Raw genomic sequence first — 25,432 nt, 5'->3', positions numbered from 1 at the left:
TCTATTTGCCACCCACCCCTCAGATATTTATAGACATTGACCAGATCCCCTTCTCATCTTCTGAAGACTAAACAGTCCCAAGGTGTCTCAGTTTTTCTCCACAGGGGGGGATGCTCAAATCCCCTCATCACCTTCATGGCTCTCCATTGGACTCTCTCCATCAGATCCCTTTTTCTCTTGAACTGGGAAGCCCAGCATTCCATGTTTATTACCAGGCCTAACAGTAGGTCTACTTGTAAATGTAGTCAGGATGTGAGTATTAAAGATAAACAACTAAATTTTGTTAAGTTGTCAGGAATATAAGAAGGGACACTGCAGATGAGAGCAGTACAGCCAATTAGTGTAGTGCTGTTCTTGCTTCAGGACAAGACAGAAGCAGCCTTACACATGAAAACAACAAGGTACAAAGCAAAGACATCCAGAATCTGCAGAATGCCTTTATTTTATGAAGCACTGATAGTTTTGATTGCTCTGAAACAGTTTAGTATTTTTTTAATCCTACTAATCTCATGAGGTTAAGGAATAACCAGTGAAGATCTCTGTGGTTTAGTTTCTCACAAGAGAAATATTTTGTATTTGGTTTCAATTTGTTGCCTTTCACCTCATCTGGTAACTTTGTCCTTGGATGCTGAAAAGAGCAATTTCCACATCCCAATTTACTTTGTCTAGACTTTTCTCTTTTTATTGTCACTATCACATGCCTCTCAGTCATCTCTCTCTGAAGTGAACAAATCTATTTTCATATAGAAGGATAAAGTTGCCACTGAGTATTCAGGCAGCCTTCTCTTTGTCTCTTGTTTTGTGACTGTCCAAGCACTGACTGCAAGGCTTCAATATCATATGGCTTTCACTGTGGATAAGGTGGTGCTTACCTGAATATCTACCATCACATCATTCTTCTCTAGCAGCTTCTTTAAATCTGCATTTTTATTAGAACCAACATGATTTGATTGTTAGCATCTCAGAGAAGTCCCTTGGAGCTTTGATGGCAAAGCTTAAGCCTTCTGCAGGACCCTAGCCTAGATATCCATTAGTGTGGGGGAGTAATCTGATGCTGACTCCTAATGTACATGACTCTGTTAACATCACACTTCATTTGTCATTACACTCCATATGTTTGCAGACTCCTACTCATAGCTGCCAACTGGTTGCTCTGCACATCTTTTTAAAAGCACACAAGTTTACAGGCTTTTCTAGCTTAGGTTGTCCCAGAAATACTATACCTACCTCAGTCAAGACTTTGAAGAACATCAGTCCAGCAAATAGCTCTTCCAAGTACTTTATATCAGAGAATCATAGAATGGTTTGGATTGAAAAGGACCTTAAAGATCATCTAGTTTCAACCGCCCTGCCGTGTGCAGGGACACCTTCTAGAACAGTATCGCAGTATAACTTAGGTTGGAAAGGACCTCGAGGATCATCGAGTCCAACCTATCAACACAGACCCCATGACTAGACCATGGCACCAAGTGCCACATCCAATCTCCTCTTGAACGCCTCCAGGGACGATGACTCAACCACCTCCCCGGGCAACCCGTTCCAATGACCAATGACTCGCTTGGTGAAGAATTTCCTCCTCACCTCCAGTCTAAACCTCCCCTGGCACAGCTTGAGACTGTGTCCCCTTGTTCTGGTGCTGGTTGCCTGGGAGAAGAGGCCAACCCCTTCCTGGCTACAACCACCTTTCAGGTAGTTGTAGAGGGCAATGAGGTCACCCCTGAGCCTCCTCTTCTCCAGGCTAAACAATCCCAGCTCCCTCAGCCTCTCCTCATAGGGCTTGTGTTCAAGGCCTCTCCCCAGCCTTGTTGCCCTTCTCTGGACACATTCAAGTGTTTCGATGTCCTTCTTAAACTGAGGGGCCCAGAACAGGTTGCCCAAGGTTCCATACAACCTGGCTTTGAGGACTTCCAGGCTTGGAGCCTCCACAACTTCTCTGGGCAACCTGTTCCAGTGTCTCACCACCCTCATAGGGAAGAACTTTTTTCTAATATCTAAACAAAGCAAGCTTCTTTCAATTGGCTGCCATCACCCTATGTCTTTGTAACAAGTCCCTCTCAAGCTCTCCTGGAGCCCACTTCAAAGACTGGAAGGCTGCTATAAGTTCTCCCCAGAGCCTTCTCTTCATGCTGTACAAGCCCAACTCTCTCAGCCTGTCTTCAGAGGAGTGGCGCTCTAGCCCTCAGATCATCTTCATGGCCTCCTCTGCACCTGCTCTAACAGATCCATGCCCCTCTTGTGTTGGGGGCTGCAGAGTTGAACATATAGTGAAAGGAATTAATTAAGATAACATCCTGCTATGCAGGTCACCTTGAGATTAAAGTCAATTGCCATTTAAGACATCATTAACCAATTTAAAAAAAAAAATCATTTTGAAGAGAAGGAGAAATTGAGCCCTGAAAATAGTTCTAAAGGGAAGACCTAAGTGGTGTTAAAAGAATCAAGCACCAAGTTTATGCACTGTATAAATTATAAAATCCAGAAGTAAATTATGTGTAAGTTATAAACAACCAGAAGTTGTTGTAAGATTAGTTTGAACACCTGATGGAATCAGAGGTGCAATTAAAACTTGCCAAAGTCTTTTCACTGGAACTAAGAATCAGAACACAGGCAACTAGGCAGCCAAATAAGAACATCCTCCTACTCACCTGTGTTAATTGACAAAGAAGTTAATTTCTGCAAAAAGAGCAACATTTAAGATGTGCATCTGGATGAATACTTTCTCTTTGGTTGTCACAATCAGACACCTGGAAGATATAGCTGACTCATCTATTTCCATTTTTCAGATTGAGTGGTAAAAAAAGGATCTAAATATTGAAAAGCAAGCCTGTAATGCTGCAATTTGACTTATATGCACTAAACCCACATGGATGATTTCACTGAACTCAACAATCTGTGCCTGGATCTGATTACAGGATTAGAGCCATTGTTGAAATCACAGAAGGTTTTCCTTGACAAGAATCCAAAAGCAAGTGAAGAGCATTTGTAAGTGCAACAGAATTTCTCAAAAGTCTCCTTAATTGCTTTTATGATATGTACTGACTGTGTTAAAAGTGTCCAGACAATTATCAGCATTTAAAGTTTCATGAAGAGAAATTTTCTAGAGGGCTGACATTGACATGCAGGTAAAATTCTGGCTTCAAGTTCTCTGTTACTGGATGCAGTATTCAGGTATTTATAAAAGCAAGCTCTCAACATTTTTCTGTATCATTTGTTTTTAACTTCCTCCTCCCCCCCCTTTTACATTGGAAAAATCAGAAATAGAATCACAGAACATTAGGGGTTGGAAGGGACCTCAAAAGCTCATCCAGTCCAACCCCCCTGCCAGAGCAGGATCACCTACAGAGGGTCACAGAGGAACACATCCAGGTAGGTTTTGAATGTCTCCAGAGAAGACTCCACAACCTCACTGGGCAGCCTGTTCCAGTGTTCTGCCACTCTCACAGTGAAAAAGTTTATCCTTGTCACAGAATGTTAGGGATTGGAAGGAACCTCAAAAGCTCATCCAGTCCAACCCCTCTGCCAGAGCAGGATCACCTAGAACAGATCACACAGGAATGCATACAGGTGGGTTTTGAATATCTCCAGAGAGAGGTCTTCATGTGGAACCTCCTCTGCTCCAGCTTGCACCCATTGCCCCTTGTCCTCTCTCTGGACATCACTGGGAAGAACCTGGATCTGTCTTCCTGACATTCACATTAATGAGGTCAGCTTCTGTATTTAAATTACTTAAAACTTCATCTTCATAGCATCAACTGTGGGGGGTTCATTACTTCATCACTTTCAAATTATTTCTTTATTCACTGTTTGAGAAAGACTTTTTCATCACCCTTAAGCAAAAAAGCAAGAATGTTACAGCAGAACTCTTGCATTCTCTCTACACACTGCTCTACTTTACTTAATAAACAAGTTACCCTCTAAAAGGCAGAGGAGTTCCTCCAGTCATGCAAAATGTGGTATTTTGATTTTGTACAGTACAACTGTCAAAGAGAGAAAGCTTTAAACAAACCATTAGTCACATGCTTTGTAACACGAGCACGTTCCAATCTGTCTGCTAACCTCCTGACTACAGAGTTAGGCCCTGATATATAAGTGAATTTCACATGAAATTAGATAAAAGCCAAACTCTGCCTTTGTGGCTCTGTTTCCTCTGTGTATTTTCCATTCTCCTTAGTACTTTTCCTCAAGTAAATACTTTGCTATATATAGACCAGAATTTATTGGAAAGCTTCCTTTGGGGTGGCAGAGAAAATGAAGGTGTTTTTCTTCAGAGAAACGTTGTTGCTTTAAAGAAGGATTTTTCCTTTATTCAAATTCCTCTCACATCTGCTAACGAGTTTTTTTCCCCACAATTTCACTGGAAAAGTGGAAGTGGCAAAACAGCTCCATGACAGACTATAAACAGCTCCATGACACGTTATAAACAATAATTCAAACTTAAAAGTGAAAAGGAGATGGAAACCTCAAACATTTCTGCTGTGAATTTTCGAGGAAGGCTCACTTTCCTTATTTTGAATAAGCCATAGGGGTGTGATTGCAGAGACAGACCATTAAGAACAGGCATTTGCCACCAGCCAAGGATCTATCTGGCTGATTAGGCAGTAACCATCACAGCAGTCTCACAATGACCCATGCTTCTAGACAAGGAATCACAGAATACCTTAGGACATCTCTCAAATAGACTTGGTTGCTCAAGGCCTCATCCAGCCTGGCCTTAAACACCCCCAGTGAGGAGGCATCCACAACCTCCCTGGGCAACCTATTGCAGTGTTTCACCACCCTCGTAGTGAAGAGCTTCTTCCTAAAATCCAGTTTAAGCCTACTCTCCCTCAGCTTAAAACTGCTCCCCCTTGCCTAATCACTAGACACCCTTAAGAGAAGTCTCTCTTCAGCCTTCTTGCAGGTTCCCTTCAGGCAACTCTAATGTCTCACCAGAGTCTTCTCCAGGCTGAACAACTCCAGCTCTCTCAACCTCTCCTCATAGCAGAGGTGCTCCAGCCCTTGGATAATCTTTGTGGCCCTACTCTGGACTTGCTACAACAGCTCTGTGTCCTTCTTATGATGGGGACACCAGAACTTGATGCAGTATTTGAGGTGGGGTCTCAGAGCAGAGTAAAGGGGCAGAATCCCCTCTTCTGTCCTGCTGGCCACAATCCTCTCAATGCAGCCCAGGACTGCTGGCTCATGGTGAGCTTCTCATCAAGAACTGGGTTTAGCAAAACTCAGGTCTAGACAAACCATACTACATACACTGCTTGTGTCTTATGCAAGACTAAAACACATTCCCAGGAAAAAATGACTCATCTACCTTTGTGCCATATCAATACCTTTTAGGAGGTATTAGGAGCATAAATTTCTCATTTCCACCTGGATTTCTAAATGGGTTGGGTATTTCAAGTTTTGAAAACAAAGTGTTGACAACATATAGAAATAGGCAAGCTGCATAGGTAGCTAAATTGTTTTACTCTCAGAACTCTTCCTTTCCTGTGCTGCTTCTATACAGCAAGTATCTGGGGAGATGACTAATTGTACAACAGCTTAATGCTCTTAATGCTGTGAACAAATAGCCTCTGGAGATAAAAGATGACAACCCCCTTGTGTGAATCCCATTTGCCATCAAGGCACTGAAGCCATATATTGCTCTAATGTGGATGTGCCTCTTGCACAGTACTACACTTTCTATTTCTAGTTCTAAAATACTCAAGAGTGAACTTTCCCAGGTCAAAAATCCCTCCCCAGAACCACACCCCCAGATGGATTTCTCCACTGATCCTACTGTTCCTACAGTAAACACACTTTGACATTACACATGCTTTTACAGTATGCAAAGAGATCACAAGGGATAAAACCCACTGCTATCCCATAAAACAACTTTGAAGGGCTTGTTGGTTATCTTTAAGGGATTTTAGTACTTCCTCATATGCCTTGAAAGACAATACAAGAACTTCTTACCAGACATCCCAGTGAGGTCAGCACTACTGCTGAACAGCTCTGTAATTCCAAGACCCCTCCAGACATCTTTCATATCAATTTCCTGTTCTACTGTGAACCTGGAGAACATAACAGATAATTACAAGAAGCCCAGCTGTAAGCAATACTTAGTTATTAGAAGGTTAAAAATTTTGAGTAATGACAACTGAAACAGAAGTAGATAATAGAAAGTAGGAGATTCAGCAGGGATTGCATAGCATAGTGAGACCTTCTACAAAAATGCTTAAAAGCAAATTAGTTTACTCTCACAGTTGGTTTTTTTTCCCCCCCTAATGCAAAAGCAATCAAAAATATGCTAATGGTATGTACAGTTCCTGACATAAAACCTCAGTGCAAAAATTATGCAGTAGCTAATGTAAATGCTTATTTTTTTATACAAAAGGTTTACTCTAAAAACTGAATTTAATTGTGTGCATACCAGAGGAGAATATCAAATAAGGGAAAGGACAGCATGAATTTCACAGGCAAAGGAGTAGGAAAGCAAGACTCACAGAATGATGGGGGTTGGAATGGACCCCTGGAGATCATCCAGTCCAACCGCCCTGCTAAAGCAGGGTCACCCACAGCAGCTTACCCAGGATAACTATGACCAGGTGGGTTTGGAATCACAGAATCACCAAGGTTGGAAGAGACCTCAAAGATCATTAAGTCCAACCTGTCACCACAGACCCCATGACTAAACCATGGCACCAAGTGCCACATCCAATCCCCTCTTGAACACCTCCAGGGATGGTAACTCCACCACCTCCCTGAGCAGCACATTCCAACGGCGAACGACTCTCTCAGTGAAGAACTTTCTCCTCACCTCAAGCCTCAATTTCCCCTGGTGCAGCTTGAGACTGTTTCCTCTTGTTCTGGTGCTGGTTACTTGAATCTTTCTAAAGAAAACTCCACAACCTCTCTGGGCAGCCTGCTCCAGGCTACAGCACCCTCACAGAAAACAAGTTTCTCCTCCTGTGCAGACGGAACCCTCCTGGGTTCCAAGTTTGTGCCTGCTGTCCCCTGTCCTGTCACTGGGCACCACTGAAAAGAGCCTTGACCCATTCTCTTGCCACCCACCCTTTAGCTGTTGATCAATATTGAGCAGATCCTGTATCAGTCTGCTCTTCTCCAGGCTGAACAGCCCCAGGTCTCAGCTTTTCCTCATCAGAGAGATACTCCACTCCCCTCAGCATCTTGATGGCCTCTGCTGGACTCTCCAGTAGTTCCCTGGCTCTGTGAACCAAGAGTCCAGAACCAGACAAAGTACTCTAGATGTGGCCTCACTAGGGCAGAGTAGAGGGTATTCCATTTTTATTTAGACAATATAAACAAAGACCTGCAGTTATGAACAGGAACAAAAACCATTTCTGACTCAGCTTCTAATTACTCTAGTGGCAAAATTTTAATTGGGTTTTGATTGTGAGCAAAGAACAGGGGAAACAAAAAGCTATTTGCACAAAAGCACAGGTGAGCATAACCTGGCAGGATTTCAGGGCTAGATGGCTAAGCCACCTTCTAGGCTTATGTTACTGTGCTGGAATGACAAATGGAGACTTATCCTGAGGGCAAGATTTTGGACAAAAGCTTGTTTTATTTTACAAAAATTGCTTTTAAAACATTAAAAAAAAAAAAAAAAAAAAGTTATGCCTTGTGTCAGTAAGACACAGACTCAAATCCCTCATATATGGCCAAAACCAGACTGGACACAGCTAGGGAAACAAAGAGATGGCAAAATAATAGTAAGAACGGCAGCCTCAGCCAGAAAATACCACAACTCTCCAGATATATAGAAGAGACCAACTGCAAATGCTTGGTGTGGGTGAGCTGTGGGTTTGCTGTAAAATGACCAAACAAATGATCAGTGATTTTCATTATGCTGGCTGTGAGTGGCTGGAACTATGTAATACAAAATATACAGTCCACAAGGTACTGCTGCAACTTCTCCAGCAAACCATTCAGAGACAGCTCTGCAATTACACTGCAGTCCTTAATGCTGGGCCTTAGCTGTTCCAGAACCAAAGAAAATATGTGCAATAGCCTTTTTCAGGATTAAACTTCCTCAAGTACAGGGAAGAACATGTTCCCTTCAGGACAAACTACAGCCCAGAAGCCTGAGCAGAGAACAGCTAATGAAGAGCTGATGTATGATACCTTGGCACGCACAAGCCTTGGCAGCTTGAAAAGGAATTATCTGGACATCACAAGACTACTGGATCTGAGTCAAGTGGATCTTCATCCCTCACAACATTTACACAGAGAGAAAAATCCAATACATAATCTACATCCATAATGAACTTAGAAATGCCGTTAGAAGCCAAAAGAAAAATAATCTATGATGGAACAGATATTAGGCATTAGTCAGAGAAGAATTTTATGCAAGTTTAAAAAAATAGACCTGGAGATAATTCAGGACTGATAAATGAGTGGTGGCATTGCAGGTGTTCGTGTAGCCTGTCCAGATGAATTCCAGGATATGCCTGGAATAAAAGCACAGGAACCAATTCTTGTGATTTTTGTTCTGGCAGCTCTCAAAAGAATCAGAAGAGACCAGCAAAGATTTACATTGCTCATCCTTTTAATTTTTGCTGCCTCACAGGCTCCAAACCTCCAAACCAGTTTTATACTCACTTACACACTTATAAAGTAGGCCTAGATCTATTTTAGAGACTTCAGTAAAAAAAAAAAAAAAAAAAAAAAAAGACACCTTAAAAAATTAACTGAGACTGGATTTCTAATGTTAGAGTTCACTGCAGTTAAACAGTGCAGAGGTGCTGCCAGTGAACATGGAATAAATCCAGACTGAACTAATCCAGAAGTATTTCTTTCTATATTAAAACCACATCATAGCATTTTGAAGAACACATCCAGCTGTGCCTGACCTTACAAACATGCAGAAAAGGCAAATCAATGTTAAAATGCATTTTATAAACATTTCAGAGTGCTGTATTTTTCCCTTTTTGATTTTATTTCACCACAGTTAGTATTAAGCATGCCAAGCTTTCAAGACAATTTAGCTATTAACCAGCAATGTCAAACTAGTCAGGATTAGCAGGATAGGGCAGCAGCAAGAAAAAGTCTGCAAGAAAAGCAAAATGTGAGGTGACAAATAAGAAAAATAACTGAAAAAAAAGAAGCATTTTTCCTCCAACTGCAGAGAATCACTACAAGATACAAATGGAAATCAGGTGGGTTTAAGTCTCTGGACCACTAGACACATTTATCTGCTACCTGATGAGTTGTGACCCAGAAAGCAAGCATGACAAAAGATGCTTTTGCATGCTAATCAAGGAAGAGGCTTGGGAAATGTTTTTGAAAAAAGGAAACCAAACCCATAAGGCCTCATCAGAATATGCATCTGAAAGAAGAAAATGCAAACAAGTTGATTTGTTATACTGCTAAAGAATACCTACAGGACTGGCTGTAGCCGTCATAGAACTACCGGATAGAGGCTACCCCCTTGACTGAAACCCCTGGAAAGGCAAACAGGGAACAGATGGACGAGTGAAGGTCTCTGCAGTATCTGTACAAGTGAGCTCTGGCTTTTTATGGCAAATAAAGTACACTGAAAATATCACATCAGCTGTATAAATACCAAACTAGCCCTTTATGACAATAAAACTAATTGCTTACCTTCTCTCCTTTTAGTTTTGCCATGATAAAACCCCATTCTGAAGCACTGTTCAAAATAGTATCTCCTATCCTTTCCCACCTGCTCTGAAGGTCAGTGAGAGTTACAGATAAGCTATTAATGATATTTCAAATATTTTAGCTGACATCAGAACCAGCCTCTTTTAAAAAATAATAGGGTTCCTTTACACTTTGAAATTTACTTTTGGGCTATGCAGTCCGACATAAACATTTGGTAGGACTTATCCTCCAGCCATATCTGGATTTCTCTGCATTCCTTATAGACAGTGATGCAGATATTCAAAAGCAAAGCTGAGAAGCTAGAACACAGAAGGGACATTCAATCTCACTTCCCAAGCCAGGCATTTGCTGTATCTCCAGACTCTGGAAGTGTCGAGCCACACAGTACTAACCCTGACACATGGTTATTTGCAGGGTTTGTCACAGGGAGTGAACCAGGTAGGCTTTTCTCCACAGTCTTTTATGTGCTTCTCATGCTAAAAATACTCTTAAAAGAAACCATTTTAATAAAAAGAAAGAAAAGCCTAATTTAAAACCAAAACACAACATCCAAAAAACCAAAACACCAGTTCAATACTTGAGTATTAGAAGTCATGGAACAGTTGCAACTGGGAGCACGAAAAACACCTGGTCTGGTGCGAGAAGAGCTTCTGTGCTGAAGCACTTCTAGAAGGTTCCACATCACACATGTTCATGGATGTATGCTTCTACAGACCACCTTAAAAAGCATTGAGTAGAAAGCTTTTAAGGAAGAGTGATTCTGCATATCAAGAAGAATGAAGATGTGGGTTAGCTCTGTATTTATTTTTACAATGCAGGCTCCCCACTTCCTACATGTAAAGTGCAGTCCAAATAGCTGAACAAAAATACTTCCCTTAATTTCCACTGTCTTTGGATCTCTCCCACACAAAATGAAGAACAGAATGAGATGCTTAGGAAGTAGAATTAGATTGAGACGCTAACAAACAGTTCTCTGGAGGGCTTAGCAGAGAACGATGATATTTTAATGAAATTTAAAACTCACACAGGCATGAGATGAAAATGATGCATTTGTGTCATTGACAGTTCCCTTAGTTATGTATCTGAACATTTAGGGCTTGCATAAAATATGAACAGGTCACATCAGACTATCTTTCTTCTGGTTTACAGACATTCAAGACAGGAAAAAAAAAAAAAAAAATGATGGCTTCATCTTTTTACAATGCTGTGCAACCCCTCGGAAATGTTGCACTTTCCATGAAGTCCTTAGATGCTCAGGATCCACAGGATCAAGGAGGATTAAGGTGCACTTCCTAGACATACAACGAAAGTGCACTCCAGCCTAGCCAAAGCCTATAATATCACTGCTGAACAAGCAAAAGTAAGGAATTGTAGATTTTCAGGTTGGTTCTAACACATTAAACTCTGCAGAACAAAAAGCAAACAAAACCATGGCCTGAAGTCAACAATAGTCTTGCTTGGAAGACAGGCCCTCAGGATCTGAATACCTGTTTTAACCTAGCAAACAGCCTACAATACCAAGCTGGTAACTGGTATCAATGCCAACATTTCAGCTGGAGTTTCACCTTGGTTATCCTGAAGTGCTGAACTAAGCCTGAGTGATTTAATAGCCCCAAAACAAACAAGCAAGCAACAAACTCTTCGCTAATAACAAAAAATTATAATCCAAATCAAAACCCCTATGCAGCTGCTCTGAGCAGGTGAAGCAAGGCAGACTTTGGTTCCTTCACTGGCAAGCCCCACGGGCTGCAGAAGTTAGCTAAGTACATATTTCAGAGGGATGGTTTTATGCCTCTTCTGTGACTATCTCAAGAACCATCAGCACTGGTCTGGTCTGTTCCTCATGAAAAAGGAACTCAAGAAAGCTTGTTTTTAAATAAATAAATGGAGGGTTTGTGGTTTGAGGTTGTTTTGGTGGGTTTTCATTTGGGGTTTTTTTTGGTGTGTTGGGATTTTGTTTTGTTTTTCTGAGAGAAAACAACCCTCATTTTAAAAAGCATCCTTTCAAAACCACCTAAGGCATTGTGAAGATATTTTAAGTGTAGAATAAAAAGCAAGAAGGTCATTAGAGAGCCAGGTATACTGGAACAACCCTTAAGAGAAGCTCTGCAGACCATAGCACTGTTACTAGACACTAGTTCCTCCTGTGCTCTTCAAATAATTTATGTTAGAGAGATAGCATTGTAAATTAGATTCATGGTCTGTTTCACATCTATGCAAAAAGTGGATTAAAATGTTGATCACTTTAGTCTGGGTTAAGCTGGAAACAATGATTTGAGGCTGAAAATGAGAAAGTATAATTTAACAATTCCGTACAAATCTCCCCTTTGCTATTAAGAGGAATAATACACAATTTCATTTGCACACAGATAATGCCAACAGAAATTGGAAAGTTGTGATTAACTCTGCTTTGGCTACTCATTCAGGTCCTATTACAAATGTATAAGTTTAAAAAATGTTCACTTTATAATTGGATAGCATCTTTCAAGATATAAAAATTTAATTTTATTCCACTGCTGCTTTCAATTTCTCAGAGGACAGAGCCCGCAGGCCACATTTCATAACATGTCTTTCTGAGTCAGAGCATAAAATATTTATGAAGTGTTTATTTAGAGCATTGATAAAATCCTGTAGATCACCTCTGAATCCCTAATGAAAATCCAACACCTTGAGAGCAGGCAATTAATCTTTGGCTTTTTTTGTAAGGCAACTGCAGCATTACCATATGGAATTGCAAGCTCAGGGTAGTTATCTTTTCTAATCTGAAAATACTGAAGGTACTCAGCACCTGGCTGTACCTGGTTCGCCTTTGTACAGCTTTAATTCACAAGTGGTTTTGAGGCTCTTGGATAAGAGCAACAGGCATGACAACTAGCCTGAGGATGGAATTAAAGAAGACATTTCATGACCACATGAAAACCAGGACTCAAACTCCTGTCTGAGAGCCTGGCTACAGAGAACGCTGGAGTCTCTGCTTTGGGTTAAGAGCAAACCAACCCCAAAACCCATTGTTATAAATTTTATTCAGCTCATGCACATAATTAACGTTTTCAAGGACTTTCCCATGTTGAACTTTAGGTATTAAAGCTTCTTGAAATCTGGAAGCTAGTTTTCAGAGATTCCTTATACGATCAACAGGAAGATGCTTCAGTTGTGGGTCTCCCACTGAAGAAATTCCTTCAGAGGAGATGCCCAACTTCAGTATCTGATGCACAGGCTGTGAAACACTCCAGTTATAAGAGGTAAGCTCAAGGGGTGGAAGAATCCTCATATTTTGCTTCTCATCAACATCTAGGTAAGGTTTGGCCAAGCTTGCAGGAAAAATATCCTAGGAGGAATGCCCCTCCCCTGTGTCTGAGTGGATTGTTAACACTAAAGCTCCTGGGACTTGAAGCTCCAAGATCAAAATAAAAACAAAAATCACAGGCATAGTGTACAGAGGGTTCAGTTTGTGTAAAACCTGCAATGCAGCTCTTTGCTGCTCTCCTTGCTTCTTCAAAGGAAATGCTACTTAAAAAAAGAACTCTTACTAAATAACCCCAACATGCTCCTGTTTCCTCACTTGCTCTGACTCAAAGTGTAACAGCTTTAAAGCAAAGTGGAATTCCATCTCGAGCTGGAACCAGGGCATGCTGACAGCACCAGTCCATCTCAACCTAGTTTTTCCTGCCTAGCCTTGTTTTATGGTGCTCAGCTGCAGTTAGCTTCTTGAAAGTGGATTTTGCTTTGGAAAGAAGGCTGATAGACTGTAGGGATTCTTGCCTATCTCGTTACATGTGAAATATAACAACCTCAAATCTCCAAGTCACCTGAGAACAAAGAACTGTTTTAACGATTAAAAGGATTCCCTCTAGTTTGTTTCTCCTGTTGCCATGTAGCCAGTCCACAGCGGCACAAAAGTGAAGCAGAAACAAGTCACATCAAACTTGTGCCGTACTCTTGTATAAACACTTCAGTGAAATCATTATGGATCACTTGGAGGACATCAAGATCCAATTCTACATTATTAGTGACATTTAGTAGTAAACAGCTCTGTTGCTAAGTCGAGTGCAGGGCAAGCACGAAAAATATTTGATGGTAGATGAAACAGAATTTTAAGAGAGATAACTAAGCTGTGTATGTGAGCAAATATGCCACTGAGCACACACAACTTATGTCTACATGAACTGACTGAAGTTTCATCCCCTCTGGTAGTAACATCTTGTTATTCTATTGCTTCCCTAAGGAAAGAGAAACCAGAATTTATTATGGCCAAGAAAAAAGACAAAAGGCATAAACTGACTGGAATTACCTCTCCACACTCAAACCATTTGTATCTAACACAGGCATACACCATTAGAACTCTTTAAATTAGCAGCACATAGAAATCTAACTAGGACCTAAATGAAACATTTTAGCTTTTGTAATTTAGCCTTGAAAGATTTCTGTGTCTCCTGTCTAAATGGAGCTTGTCCATAATGAGTTCTGCAATACCCTGAACATCATTTAGAGTGAATATATCCCTGATGATTAAATTCTCCTTTCTGAAGCTTACATATGAAAAGGATGCAAATGCAGTGCTCATCTGTTGCTCCAGCAGCCATCATTCTGCACTGCACCCACCCTCTGGGCTTTCTTGTCAAAGCAACCTTCACGTGGGTGCTACATAACTGCAGATTTGATCAAGACGTTCAAGTTTCACCTGCTCTGCTACTTGGATGGGCTGAATGAAATCTTTCCCCTTCTACTGACACAGGAGCTTGTTCTTACCTTGGTAAATACACTTCCACTTTTTGCTTCTTGACAGAATTAGCCCATTCATTAATTAATGAGGCTTTGACCAGTGGTTCCAATGTGGCCAGTGGAACTTCCTGTCTGGAAAGAACAATCATCATACTAAGCTCATCTCCCTCATATGGTATTTCCAGAACTTGATAGATGCCACCTGCTTCATTGGAGCCATCACTGAACTCTCCTACAAAATAAACAAACAAACAAAAAGCCACAACAAAAAAAGCTATTAGAACTGTTTTCTTTTGTTTTCACAGGAGGTAGGGGGAAAAACAGAAAGCCAGTACTGGGGTATTTATTAAGTAGTGGAACTAGAAATGAAACTTTGTGCTATGCTGTATACAATTTCTTCTGGTTTCTTCATCATAGGATTTGAGGCTTACATCCATGTTATTGAAGAATCTGAGCTTATGCAATCACACAGTTTGTACATAATCACACTTTTGAACCTACCACCTAACTTCCACTGGTTAGCCTGAGAGAAGTCTATAAGCTGTTAAAGCTGCCAAGACTTTCAAGGAAATGGGTAGAGGTTTATTTTTTAGTTCAGGAGAAGTAGTTTTTAAGTGATGAGACTTAGTAAAACACTGTCAATGCTAGATACTGGAGAAGCCACTTGGGAGCTCAAGCTAAAACCCCATCATTAGTTCTGCTGTTCTAAGAACCCCTATTTTACCTTTCTAAGGATATTACAACAGTAATTAGCAGACATTGTTCATTTTAATAATAATGTTCAACATAAGAAAAATATTTCAGTGAGAAGCAAGACTGGCTCAAGAATTGTAAAGAGGTTGGATATAGGGGACGAATGTTCTGAAATCCATCATGTGGCACCAAAGTTGGACCCAAAAACGCAACCAGGAAAGAGGTCATCATCCATGTTGCTCTTGAGTTATAATACACAACCACACAACTTACAAAAAGACATTAAAACCAGGAGTCCTTTCCTCAAGCAAACACCACAGTCCAGGTGAAAGAACAGACAGCAATACAAATGAGTACTGCTGCAACAAACCTATTAAGGGAAGACTTACAAGCTCTAAATTGCTAAAGGTCCAACTCACCATAATAAAACTCTCCCTGCTGGTACATCATTGGGATTTGCACTTCACTTTCATCATCTTTAGTGAAAGAAAAAGTTCTTGTGTTTTCAGGTCTAAACTGTGATTTCCAATTGCCTTTAAAGTAGATTGCGTTGATGAGAGCCAAGTGAGTTAGAGCACCAAAATCTCTTGAAGACACAAAATCTTTGATCATATCTAGGAAGAAAAGCAACTGTCAGTCCCCACGTCAAATTGAGCATTAAATCAAAACTTAAGACAGCCTGAAAAATGCAAGAAAATAAAAAGCTGTGCTAACATGCAATTTCCAATTCAAATGTTTCATTAACTCTCAAATTAAACTGCCAGTGTTTTGTAAACCTAAATCACACCGGAGGCACGGAAACCCTTCCGTCAAGTACTTGTTAAGTCAACTGTTTCTGGATCACAAAATAACCCTCAGTGAAACCAAGTGGAAAAGGAATCATGGAAGCAGTGCTTACACTCATGCTACAATACAGCACTATAATCAGAACAAGCTTTGGCTCCATTCCAAAGCAGCTCTTAAATGGATGCTTAATTGAAGCGCAGAAACACACCAATTGGATCTTCACCTTGTCCAGCTCTGAAGGGAGCTTCAGTGTGAAGTCAGAAGGACATTACTGAATGTAAGGACTTATTATAAAAATTCCACATAAATCCACAACATTTGCTGTTGAGAGAAAAAAAAACCCACCAAAAAACCCAAAAAGCTATCTAGCATCTGTTCTGTTCATGGGAGGTGTGTCAGCTGAGCCTGGCAGCTGCTTTGCTCCTACTCCTAAATAAGTCATTTACATTAGAATCCAGTCTGTTACCTGCTTTAGCTCATCTTAAACGGCTTGCTTTTCAGCAAAATCATCTTGAGTTTGTTAAATTTGGTGCACTGACCAGATTTGTCACTATTCTTGAAGAACTGCAGCCTACTTCAGACAGCTTTTTTGGTCGCTTCTATTTTTAACTGACTTTGCAATGCAAGGTGTTAAACAAACACATTCCTCAGTCTGATTGTTACCTCTTAATCCATGGTTTAGCATAGAAAATAATTCTGCTTTCTGGAGCATATGACACTGACTGACTGGTGTGAAATTTATGTAGCATGAGGCAGTACTTCCTCTGGGTTGCTCTTTGTTCTTCATCTTATCTAGAACACTCTTAGAAATGCAATGTGATCAATACTGCCAGAAAGAAGAAAACTAGGAAGAAATGCACTTCCAGTCTTTCTGTTCCTATTTGGTACATCATATTCCCTGGAATTTTTCAGCCATATCTTGTTAAATCGCTAATGAAGTGTTAAGAATTCTTTTGGCCAGAGAAACCTTTGACAGTTAGGTTTGATGTTCTAATCCCCTCATCACACTTAACACGCTGGGATTGGAAAGCTGCCTGCTTTGTACCCCTATTCCTAATGAGAAAATGAGCCTCTTCAGGCAGCGCTGGCAGGTAGGAGAGAATGAGATCTAGTGGTCAGAGACCAGGCTGAGGGACTGTTACTATCGCAACCTAATGCTAAGAGACTCACAGCTCCTTTGTTAGCTCTGCACAGCTTCTTCCAGGGCAGTGGTTATGAGCTCAGTCAGCACATGTGGCAGATTAAGCAGGGGAACTTGCTGTTCTTTCTGACAGAATGTTACCTTTCCTTCAGACAGACACTACGCTTCTCTGAAAACACTCCACAATCTGCTGCACCCCTTACAGCTCCTCTATTTCTGTAGTTGGAGATAAAGGGCAGAATTTATTATGAACGTAATAGCTGCCATTTTGGAACAAAACAGGTAATTTCCAAGATGGAATAAAAGCATGATTATATGTTTTTCCACTTTGGTGCCATACGTTTCCATAAAGTATTATAGAATCATAAAATCATTTTGATTGGAAAAGGCCTTTAAGATCAGTGAATACAACCATTATCTAACTCTACCAAGGCTGGTGCTAAACCATCTCCTTCAGCACCACATCTGCATATTTTAAACACCTCCAGGGATGGGGATTCAGCCACTGCCACGGGGACCAGTGTTTGAGAGCCTTTTCAGTGAAGAAGCTGCTTCTAATATCCAACCTAAATCTCTCCTGGTGCAACTTGAGGCCATTTCTTCTCATCCTATCACTTGCTATCACAGATTCTTAAATGCTCAGACTACATGGTCATGTGTTCATTCCTTACAGGGGATTCCAGTACCTTCATATTTACAACAGCACAACCAACGCTAGAGCCAGAACCCTGTTGATTTACTCTTAAAATATCAATCTCCAGAGTGTACCAGATGAACTAGAATAAGATTATGCTCTGATCCCTGCAACAGGGGAGTAATTTCACTCCCATACCTCAAGACTCTGCATGTAGTCACAAAAAAAATATGTCACATCTTTGGGACTCCACAAGCAAAGCAAGCACTACATCAAGCAGCTCTGAACATGCATATTTACAATGGTAATTTTGTGCTTACTCCCCTGCTGCAAACTTTTGTTGTGAAATTCTGCTGACAGTCTTCCTAAACCCAACTGCTCTTTCAACAGGCTATCTAGCTTCCTCATGTTAGAAAAGATTACATTACAGGGTCTGATTTTGTGGTTTAAAATGATCTTTTGTCTTCCTTTGCATTCTGTTTCACAGTACCTTGTAATTATGAGCTCCCTCAGAGAACTAGTGATACTCCACACATGCAAAAGCCACTAACTTATTCAGAGGCAATTCTTCTGCAGTTAGCAGAAACTTTCAAGTACTTAGCTATGTAGTCTATTAATTTAATACCAAAAATCAGTAGTAACACACTATTAAAATGCCTATCTTTAAAATATTCTCCTTCAATTAACATGCAACAGTAGTTTCCCCACATTTCCTAAACCCTTGAAGCAATTCCCTGCCCTGTCTCCCCTTCCTGAAGGAATCTCTTGAGACAATGTTATAGGAACTTGCAGATACTGAGACAGAAGGAAAAAAAATATTTGGGCGGTATTACTACACAATTATCAATGACTAATATTAAAGACAGATTATTCCTGAACAGGAAAACCACCATAGTTTCATGAAGAGCTGCTACTAGAATTCTTTTTATGGGAGGAGACACTCTAGTCTCTGATAGAACAGATAAAAGCCAAGGCAACAATTCAACAACTTTGTGTAACTTTGGAAACACAAACACTTACTGCAGGAAGCACAGAAGAACCATGTGGACTTACTATTTGTGTGATTCTCCACCCACTTATTGATGTGGGTAGCTACAGCTGCACTTTGGCTGAAATCTATATTCTCTACTTCAGCTCTGAAGTATTTTTTCACCAACTGCAGGAATTTGTCACTGATATGAAAGCCGTTCTGCACATAGAGAGAGTTAGCAATATTCAGAACATAATGACTTTCTTCATTAGTTGCCATGTCAGAAAGGTCCTTCAAGAAGGTAAACTCTTCACCTGAGGAAAGAAAACTGCTTCAGTGTTTCAGAAAGGAAAATTATTCCATGTTTTTCCTGCTGGAAATTCACAGACATTTTATACTCCACCCCCCCAAAAAAATGTCCTTTCTTTAAAAATAAGCTTCTTTCTAAACCCACACACACCTTCAGACCTGAAAGAATAATCTACAAGCCTGAGCTACCTACAATTAGCATAATTAACAAGAAGTTTGGATCCCCTCACAGATTTATTCCTTTGAACATCAAAAGAGCAAATAAAAGGAATTTTTCTTGTGAGTCACACTTGTATGTCTTGGCACCACAAATCCTCAACAGAGTTTTCATTATGTCACACAATCAGAGAATTGTCAGGGTTGGAAGGGACCTCAAGGATCATTCTGCCCCAACCCCCTAGCCCTGGGCAGGGACACCTCACCCTATATCAAGTTGCTCTGAGCCACATCCAGCCTGGCCTTAAAAACTTGCAGGGTGGTGCTTCCACCACCTCCCTGAGCAACCTGTTCCAGTGTCTCACCACCCTCATGGGGAAGAATTTCTTTCTAACATGTGATCTAAATCTCCCCTCCTCTAGCTGGGATCCATTCCCCCAGTACTATCACTACCTGACACCCTAGAAAGTCCCTCCCCAGCTTTCTTGTAGCTCCCTACAGATACTGGAAGGCCACAATTAGGTGTCCTCAGAGCCTTCTCTTCTCCAGACTGAACAATCCCAACTTTCTCAACCTGCCAATTCTCTCAGTCCTAAAAGCCAGTTGCCTAAAAATTGACTTGAAATTTTAAAGCTGAGGACTTCCCCACAGGCTTATCTCTGGAAAACAAAAAGATCTAGAATCTGTGAGGATCCTGCATGGGGTAGTACAGAATAATGTGTGTGAGAAATGAAGAATCCTGAGTAGGATTAGAGCAGTTTGTTTTAAGGAAGCTTGTGCTGTTGCATTGTCTAACTGAGGCTGAAATTTCTAACCAACCAACAAACCATAAAGTTTAAAAATTGAATGCAATGCTGCCTTCCAAGCAGAACTCATGGAATCACTGAATCATTTAGGCTGGAAAAGACCTTTAAGATCATCACAGCCAATCACTATTTAACTCTACCAAAGTCTGGGGCTAAACCACATCCCTCAGCACCACAGCTCTGCATTGTTTAAACACCTCCAGGGATGGGGATTCAACCACTTCCCTTGGGAGTCTGTTTCAATGTTTGAGAACCCTTTCAGTGAAGAAGATTCTTCGAATATCCAGTCTAAACCTGCTCTGGTGCAACTTGGGGCCATTTCCTCTTGTCCTCTACCCTGTTAGCTGGGAGAAGAGACCAACCCCCACCAGCCTACAACATCCTTTCATGGAGTTGTAGAAAAGGCTTCCCCTTAGGCTCCTTTTCTCCTGGCTAACCAACCCCAGTTCTCCCAGCTGCTGCTCACCAGACCTGTTCTCCAGACCCTTCACCAGCTTTGTGCCCTTCTCTGGACATACTCCAGCACCTCATTGTCCTTCTAGTGAGGGACCCAAAACTGAACTCAGTACTCAAGGAGTGTGGCCTCACCAGCATCGAGTACAGAGGTACTATCACTTCCCTGGTCCTGCTTTTCACACTAATCCTGATACAAGCCAAGATGCCACTGATCTTTTTGGCCACTGATGGCTCACATTCAGCCAGCTATCAATCAGCACCTCCAGGTCTTTCACTGCTGAGCAGCCTTCCACCCACAAGTACTTTCCCTAATACTGCTTATACACAAGACCAGCAACTGGCCCAGTTCCAATCAACTGCCTAAGTTCTTCAGTTATAGGTAAGAAATAATTTATCAATGTTTTAGACAGAAACTGTAGAACTTAGTATGTGCTCTGGTCTACACAGGGAGCCATCATCTGTGCAGGAGTATTGGGAACACACATTGAAGACTACATTCAGAAATCCCCCCCCAGGATCCTTTCACCAAAGACTGAAAAGTCCAATAGACTGCGTGAGTGTAACACTGCATTCCAGTTTCAAATCAAATACTTAGATATTAAAAATTCATAGAAATTGCCTCCTTAAGGTCATTTTTTGTCACTGACTCATCCCTCCATTTGCACTTGTTCCAGCTACTTGCACTCCTGGTGTGCTGACACTCCACAGCACAGCGCTACACCCAGATGTGTGACTTAGCTTACCCCACACTACAAATGGGACAGTGTGGTGGCGGTGCTCTCTGCTAAAGAAATGGATCCTGTTTCTCTGAAAGGCTGATGGGAACATGGAGTGTATCATGCTGAAACAGCTGAGATGCTTATAATTAGCATCACTATAATAATCCTTAATTAGCCTGTGTATCTGTATGCAACATCATGCAATGCAGACAGAACATTAGTGACATAGAGCTAAGAAAAAGAGCCAAGGAAGTTGTGTCAGAGACATTTCCAGTTAAATTACTGCAACTTTCACACTTTTTGGAGAATTAATGTTGGTAAAACTACTGCTTTCCTTCCCAGGTTTCATTGCAATCCCTAAAAATTGTATTCCTAGAAGTCGTCTTATGACTCCAGAGGCCAAGGCAAGCTTGTTTTGCAGAAGGAAACCAAGACCAACAGTTAACTGTAATTGCTTGAGATTCAGGTGCCCAGGGCCAGGGTGTATATTAGCATCCCTCAGCTTATGCAGAAGCCACTGACACATGCCTCAGCACGCTCAGGCCATCAAACAGGATGCCAAGAAGCCTCCTGATTAATAACCCATGGACATGACCGAGCACTTCCATCGCTGTTCAGGCATTGCCATCTGTTTCTTTACGACAAAAAGCCCCACAGTAAAACATGATTAAAAGGCCTTACCATTTTTTAAGCTGTCAAAACCCAAGGCATGTCGAATTTCTTTCAAAGTGGTTCCATGGGCTCCCAGCTCTACCATTCCCATGGCTATTGCGATGCTCAGAGGAGAGAAAAGAATATTCTCATCTTCTCTTGCAGCTCGCAGCTGATTGTAAATGTTCACAGAAAGCTCAGAGATGGTTTCATCAGGAAAATTTGTCTTGAAGGCTTTGCTTTGCAAAGCAAGCAAAGACAACAGTCCAAGGAAATACATGTCTTGAGATTCTCAGATCTGCAAGATGAAATTCAGAGAAAACAAGTTAACCTTGTTTATGTCATAAAAGATTCAACCTGAGAAAAATAAAAAGAAAGAAAAAAAACAAACAATAGCAAATAGTCTTACATCTGTGTGGAATAAAAACTAAGCAGAGTTCAGTGCACAGCTCAGCTCTTTGGAGGAGACACACAAATCCTGTTAAAACCGGCACAATGATCTCTCCTCTGCTTCGTTATGTAACTGGATGGTTTTGAAATCTTTCAGCCACAGATTAACAAAACACAACTTCTACCAAAAAAAAAAAAGAAGACTACAAAGACCTTCCCTACTTTAACTTTTCAATTCTGCTGCTGTTATTGTTGGGCAGTGCTGATCTGGAACTGGGGCTTATGAACTTCTTCATCAAAGGGGACTTACAAATCTGTATTTCTTTTGTATGACCTTCCACAGTAAGATGAGAGAACCACAGATCATTAGGAGTTGGAGGGGACCTCAAGAGATCATCTAGTCCAACCCTCCCACACAGGGCAGAATCACCTAGAGGAGGTCACACAGGAACACATCAAGCCAGGTTTTGAATGTCTCCAAAGGAGACTCAAATAACCTTTCTGGGCAGCCCAGTTCAGCATTCTGCCACCTCCACAGGGATAAAGTTTTTATGTTCATGTGGAACCTCCTATGCACTGGCTTGCACCCAATACCCTTGTCCTATCCTTGGACATCACTGAGCAGAGCTTGGCTCTGCCTTCCTGACACTTGCCCCTTACATCTTTATGTAATGAGGTCAGGCTCCTCTTCTCCAAGCTAAAGAGCCCCATCTCCCTCAGCCTTTCCTGACAAGGGAGATGTTCCACTCTCTCAGCCATCTTTGTGGATGGACTCTTTCAAGCAGTTCCCTGTCCTTTTTGAACTGAGTGGCCCAGAACAGGACATAATATTCCAGATGTGGCCTCACCAGGGCAGAGTAGAGGGGAAGAAGAACCGCTCTTGACCTACTAATCACATCCCTTCTAATACACCCCAGGATACCACTGGGCGCCTTAGTCACCTGTTACTCTGAGCCCCAAACTAGTTCAACTTTTTGAAGCACTGTAACAGAGCTTGCTTCCACCCATGACAAATGTACTGTCTTGTTGCTCAGTTGTACAACAGATGGCAAGCAGCCAAAAATTCTTTGAAAGAAAAATAAATCATGTCTTGGTTACCAAATGAAATCCCTTTTGTTAGTAAATACTGGTGAAAAGTTGGGTAGTTACATTAGCTAAGAAACAAATCTGCTCAGTGATCTTTAGAAGATAAAGTTACTGTACAGCAGTGAGAAAGATCCAGCAGGGAAAATAAGGAAGTAAACTAAGTGGAAAAAAGGGTTAGCAGTAATGCTTTTGACTAATCCAAGCTTTGCTAAAATGCTTCAGAAAGCAACAGCTCTCACTCTGTATCAGCAACTACTGATATTAAAATTCCAGCTCCTGGAGCAGTATGTCTCCCTCCTTCTGTATTGTCCTTTATATTTCAGGCTACCTTGGCATCTGACAGCCAAGTGTCTTGGGGCAGAACATCAAGCCAGCAAGCCTGCATATTTCAGTTCCTGTGCTTTGCCACTTAGGATATCTCCAATACATAACAAAGCAAAAGATTCCTGAGCTGTAGGTTGGAGAGTACAAGCCTAAAAGCTTTAGTCCAGAAGTGTTTACATGTCGTTGTGCCAGTCTGCAGGGCTTGTCAGCATGGGACAAATTCGTGTGAATGTGCTCTTCTGTTCCTCGACTTAAGTCAATTTGCATGCAGCCAGCCCAAGTGCCTCTGCCTTATGCTTCCCAGCTCTCCTGTGTCTGCAGCTACCACGAGTTTCTATATACCTGACACAGAGACCCTTAGTAAGCTTTATACACCATTTATACTATGCATTTAATCATCAAAGGACTATGTAGCATTACCTAATTAACTCGCACAACACTGAATGATGCATAATTTAAGCATTATTACTCACATTTTCTAGCTGAGAAAGTGTATAAAAGCAACAGGGTACACAGACGTGCCTTGGCAGCAGCTGATGCAGTCTCTAGTTAAGATTCTTCCTGTCCCCCAGCCACGGATCAGCCTTTTGCTTATTTTTGCACTGAGAAAATTAAAGAGATGAACCAATGCAGCAGCCACACAAGCTTCAGGACAGGCTTTTAGTGCAACACACCACCTACAGCCTTGCTTCTCCCCTGCCTCACATCTCCTTTCTGATGATTGCTTCCATATCCATAAGAAATATGCCCCGCTTTTTCTCTAAGCCCTCCTCTATGCTGCCATCACTTCATCTTTGTAAGTTACATAACATCTCACTTCATTCAGCACGCTGCTGTGATAGTCTGAGCCCAGGTATTAGCCTCCCATCCTAAAAAAGCTGTACAAGGCAAGGAAGGCTTAAAAACCTACGTCACGCAGGAGGGTCTACAGCAGTGTCAAAAACGGTCCTCAAAAAAACAGATAAGCAGAAGCTTATCTTTCTTTTGTGGAGGATGAACCCAAAGCATCAGCACGGCTTTTAAACTGGCCAGCAAATCTGGGGAATCTCCCATCCTAATCTAAGCAAACAAGCTGCGATGCTCCATGTGGACGCAATTACAGAGATAGCCAAGCTTTCCCCCCTCGTATCAAGAGCTGTTTGAGCTCACTTTGAGACCCTGACAAGGCTCCAACAGACACAAGATAATCTTCAGGTTTTAAAAAGGAAATTTCCCCAGCCCTTTACTTGCAGAGGCAGCTATTCAGCACTTCAGCCCCGATCTTACGTGCTACTGCCAGACAGGCTTAAATAACTGCAGGAGGAGGGGGCGGGGGGAATTTATGCATCTTAAATGAAGTTCTTAACATGTAGGTTAGACTACTTGAATGCTAATAAAACATTTGGTATCAGATAATACTAAAAAACAGAAAATCAACTCATATAAAAATCGAAGTCATCTTTCTTTCTGACTGCTCCGGAAAAGCTCCTCATGTGAAATAGGCAAGTTATGATATTTTTAGTTATTCGGTTGGGCAGAAAATAAAGCAGATATCTGAGGACAAATACAAACTCCAGTGAAACACTCTTACAAGACAAAGCACCAAACTTAAACTTAGTTTTTAAATACACTCTTAAATAGCATCAATGGCACTGCAAGAGGTTAAACCTCGCAGAATTACAGTTCCCAGCAGGAATGAATTAAAGACAACTAATTTTTATTTACCCCCCTGCCCCTTCCACATCATTTTTAGTCTACAGAGGTCTTCTGAGAGTTCACAGTGAAGTTCCCTATGCATACATCCAAGCAAGAGAGCCAGGGAGGTGGGAATTAGCACCCAGGTATAGGCAGAGGATGTGACCAGCTCAATTGCTGGTAGTGCTCTCTCCAGATACAAGTAAGAGTACAAGGCAAGGAAAGATGTTTTAAAGCAAACTGAAGACATATGAGTGATGGTCAGTGGGGAGAAGACTGTTAAACAGACCAGATATT

General features: G+C 41.3%; 1 protein-coding gene across 4 annotated transcripts in view; it reads right to left on the bottom strand.

The window, feature by feature from the left end:
* SERPINI1 (serpin family I member 1) overlaps positions 1-25,432 on the bottom strand; it is a 58,947-nt gene that overhangs the window by 6,118 nt on the left and 27,397 nt on the right. For 3 of the 4 annotated variants that reach the window (XM_068144942.1, XM_068144945.1, XM_068144944.1), the window contains exons 2-6: positions 21,692-21,959; positions 18,648-18,878; positions 15,453-15,647; positions 14,368-14,572; positions 5,950-6,047 (exon numbers count right to left, since the gene is read on the bottom strand). In XM_068144942.1, the coding sequence (XP_068001043.1) occupies positions 5,950-6,047; positions 14,368-14,572; positions 15,453-15,647; positions 18,648-18,878; positions 21,692-21,941 (979 nt within the window). In that variant the 5' untranslated portion in view covers positions 21,942-21,959. Of the gene's footprint in view, positions 1-5,949; positions 6,048-14,367; positions 14,573-15,452; positions 15,648-18,647; positions 18,879-21,691; positions 21,960-23,934; positions 24,064-25,432 lie in introns of all 4 variants that reach the window. The other variant, XM_068144943.1, reaches the window with a different exon arrangement.

The sequence above is a fragment of the Melanerpes formicivorus genome, unplaced genomic scaffold (assembly GCF_026170545.1).
Source record: "Melanerpes formicivorus ecotype bairdi unplaced genomic scaffold, bMelFor1.0.p_v2 SCAF_12, whole genome shotgun sequence".
Classification (NCBI taxonomy): domain Eukaryota; kingdom Metazoa; phylum Chordata; class Aves; order Piciformes; family Picidae; genus Melanerpes; species Melanerpes formicivorus.
This window is presented reverse-complemented; position numbering and strand designations above follow the sequence as displayed.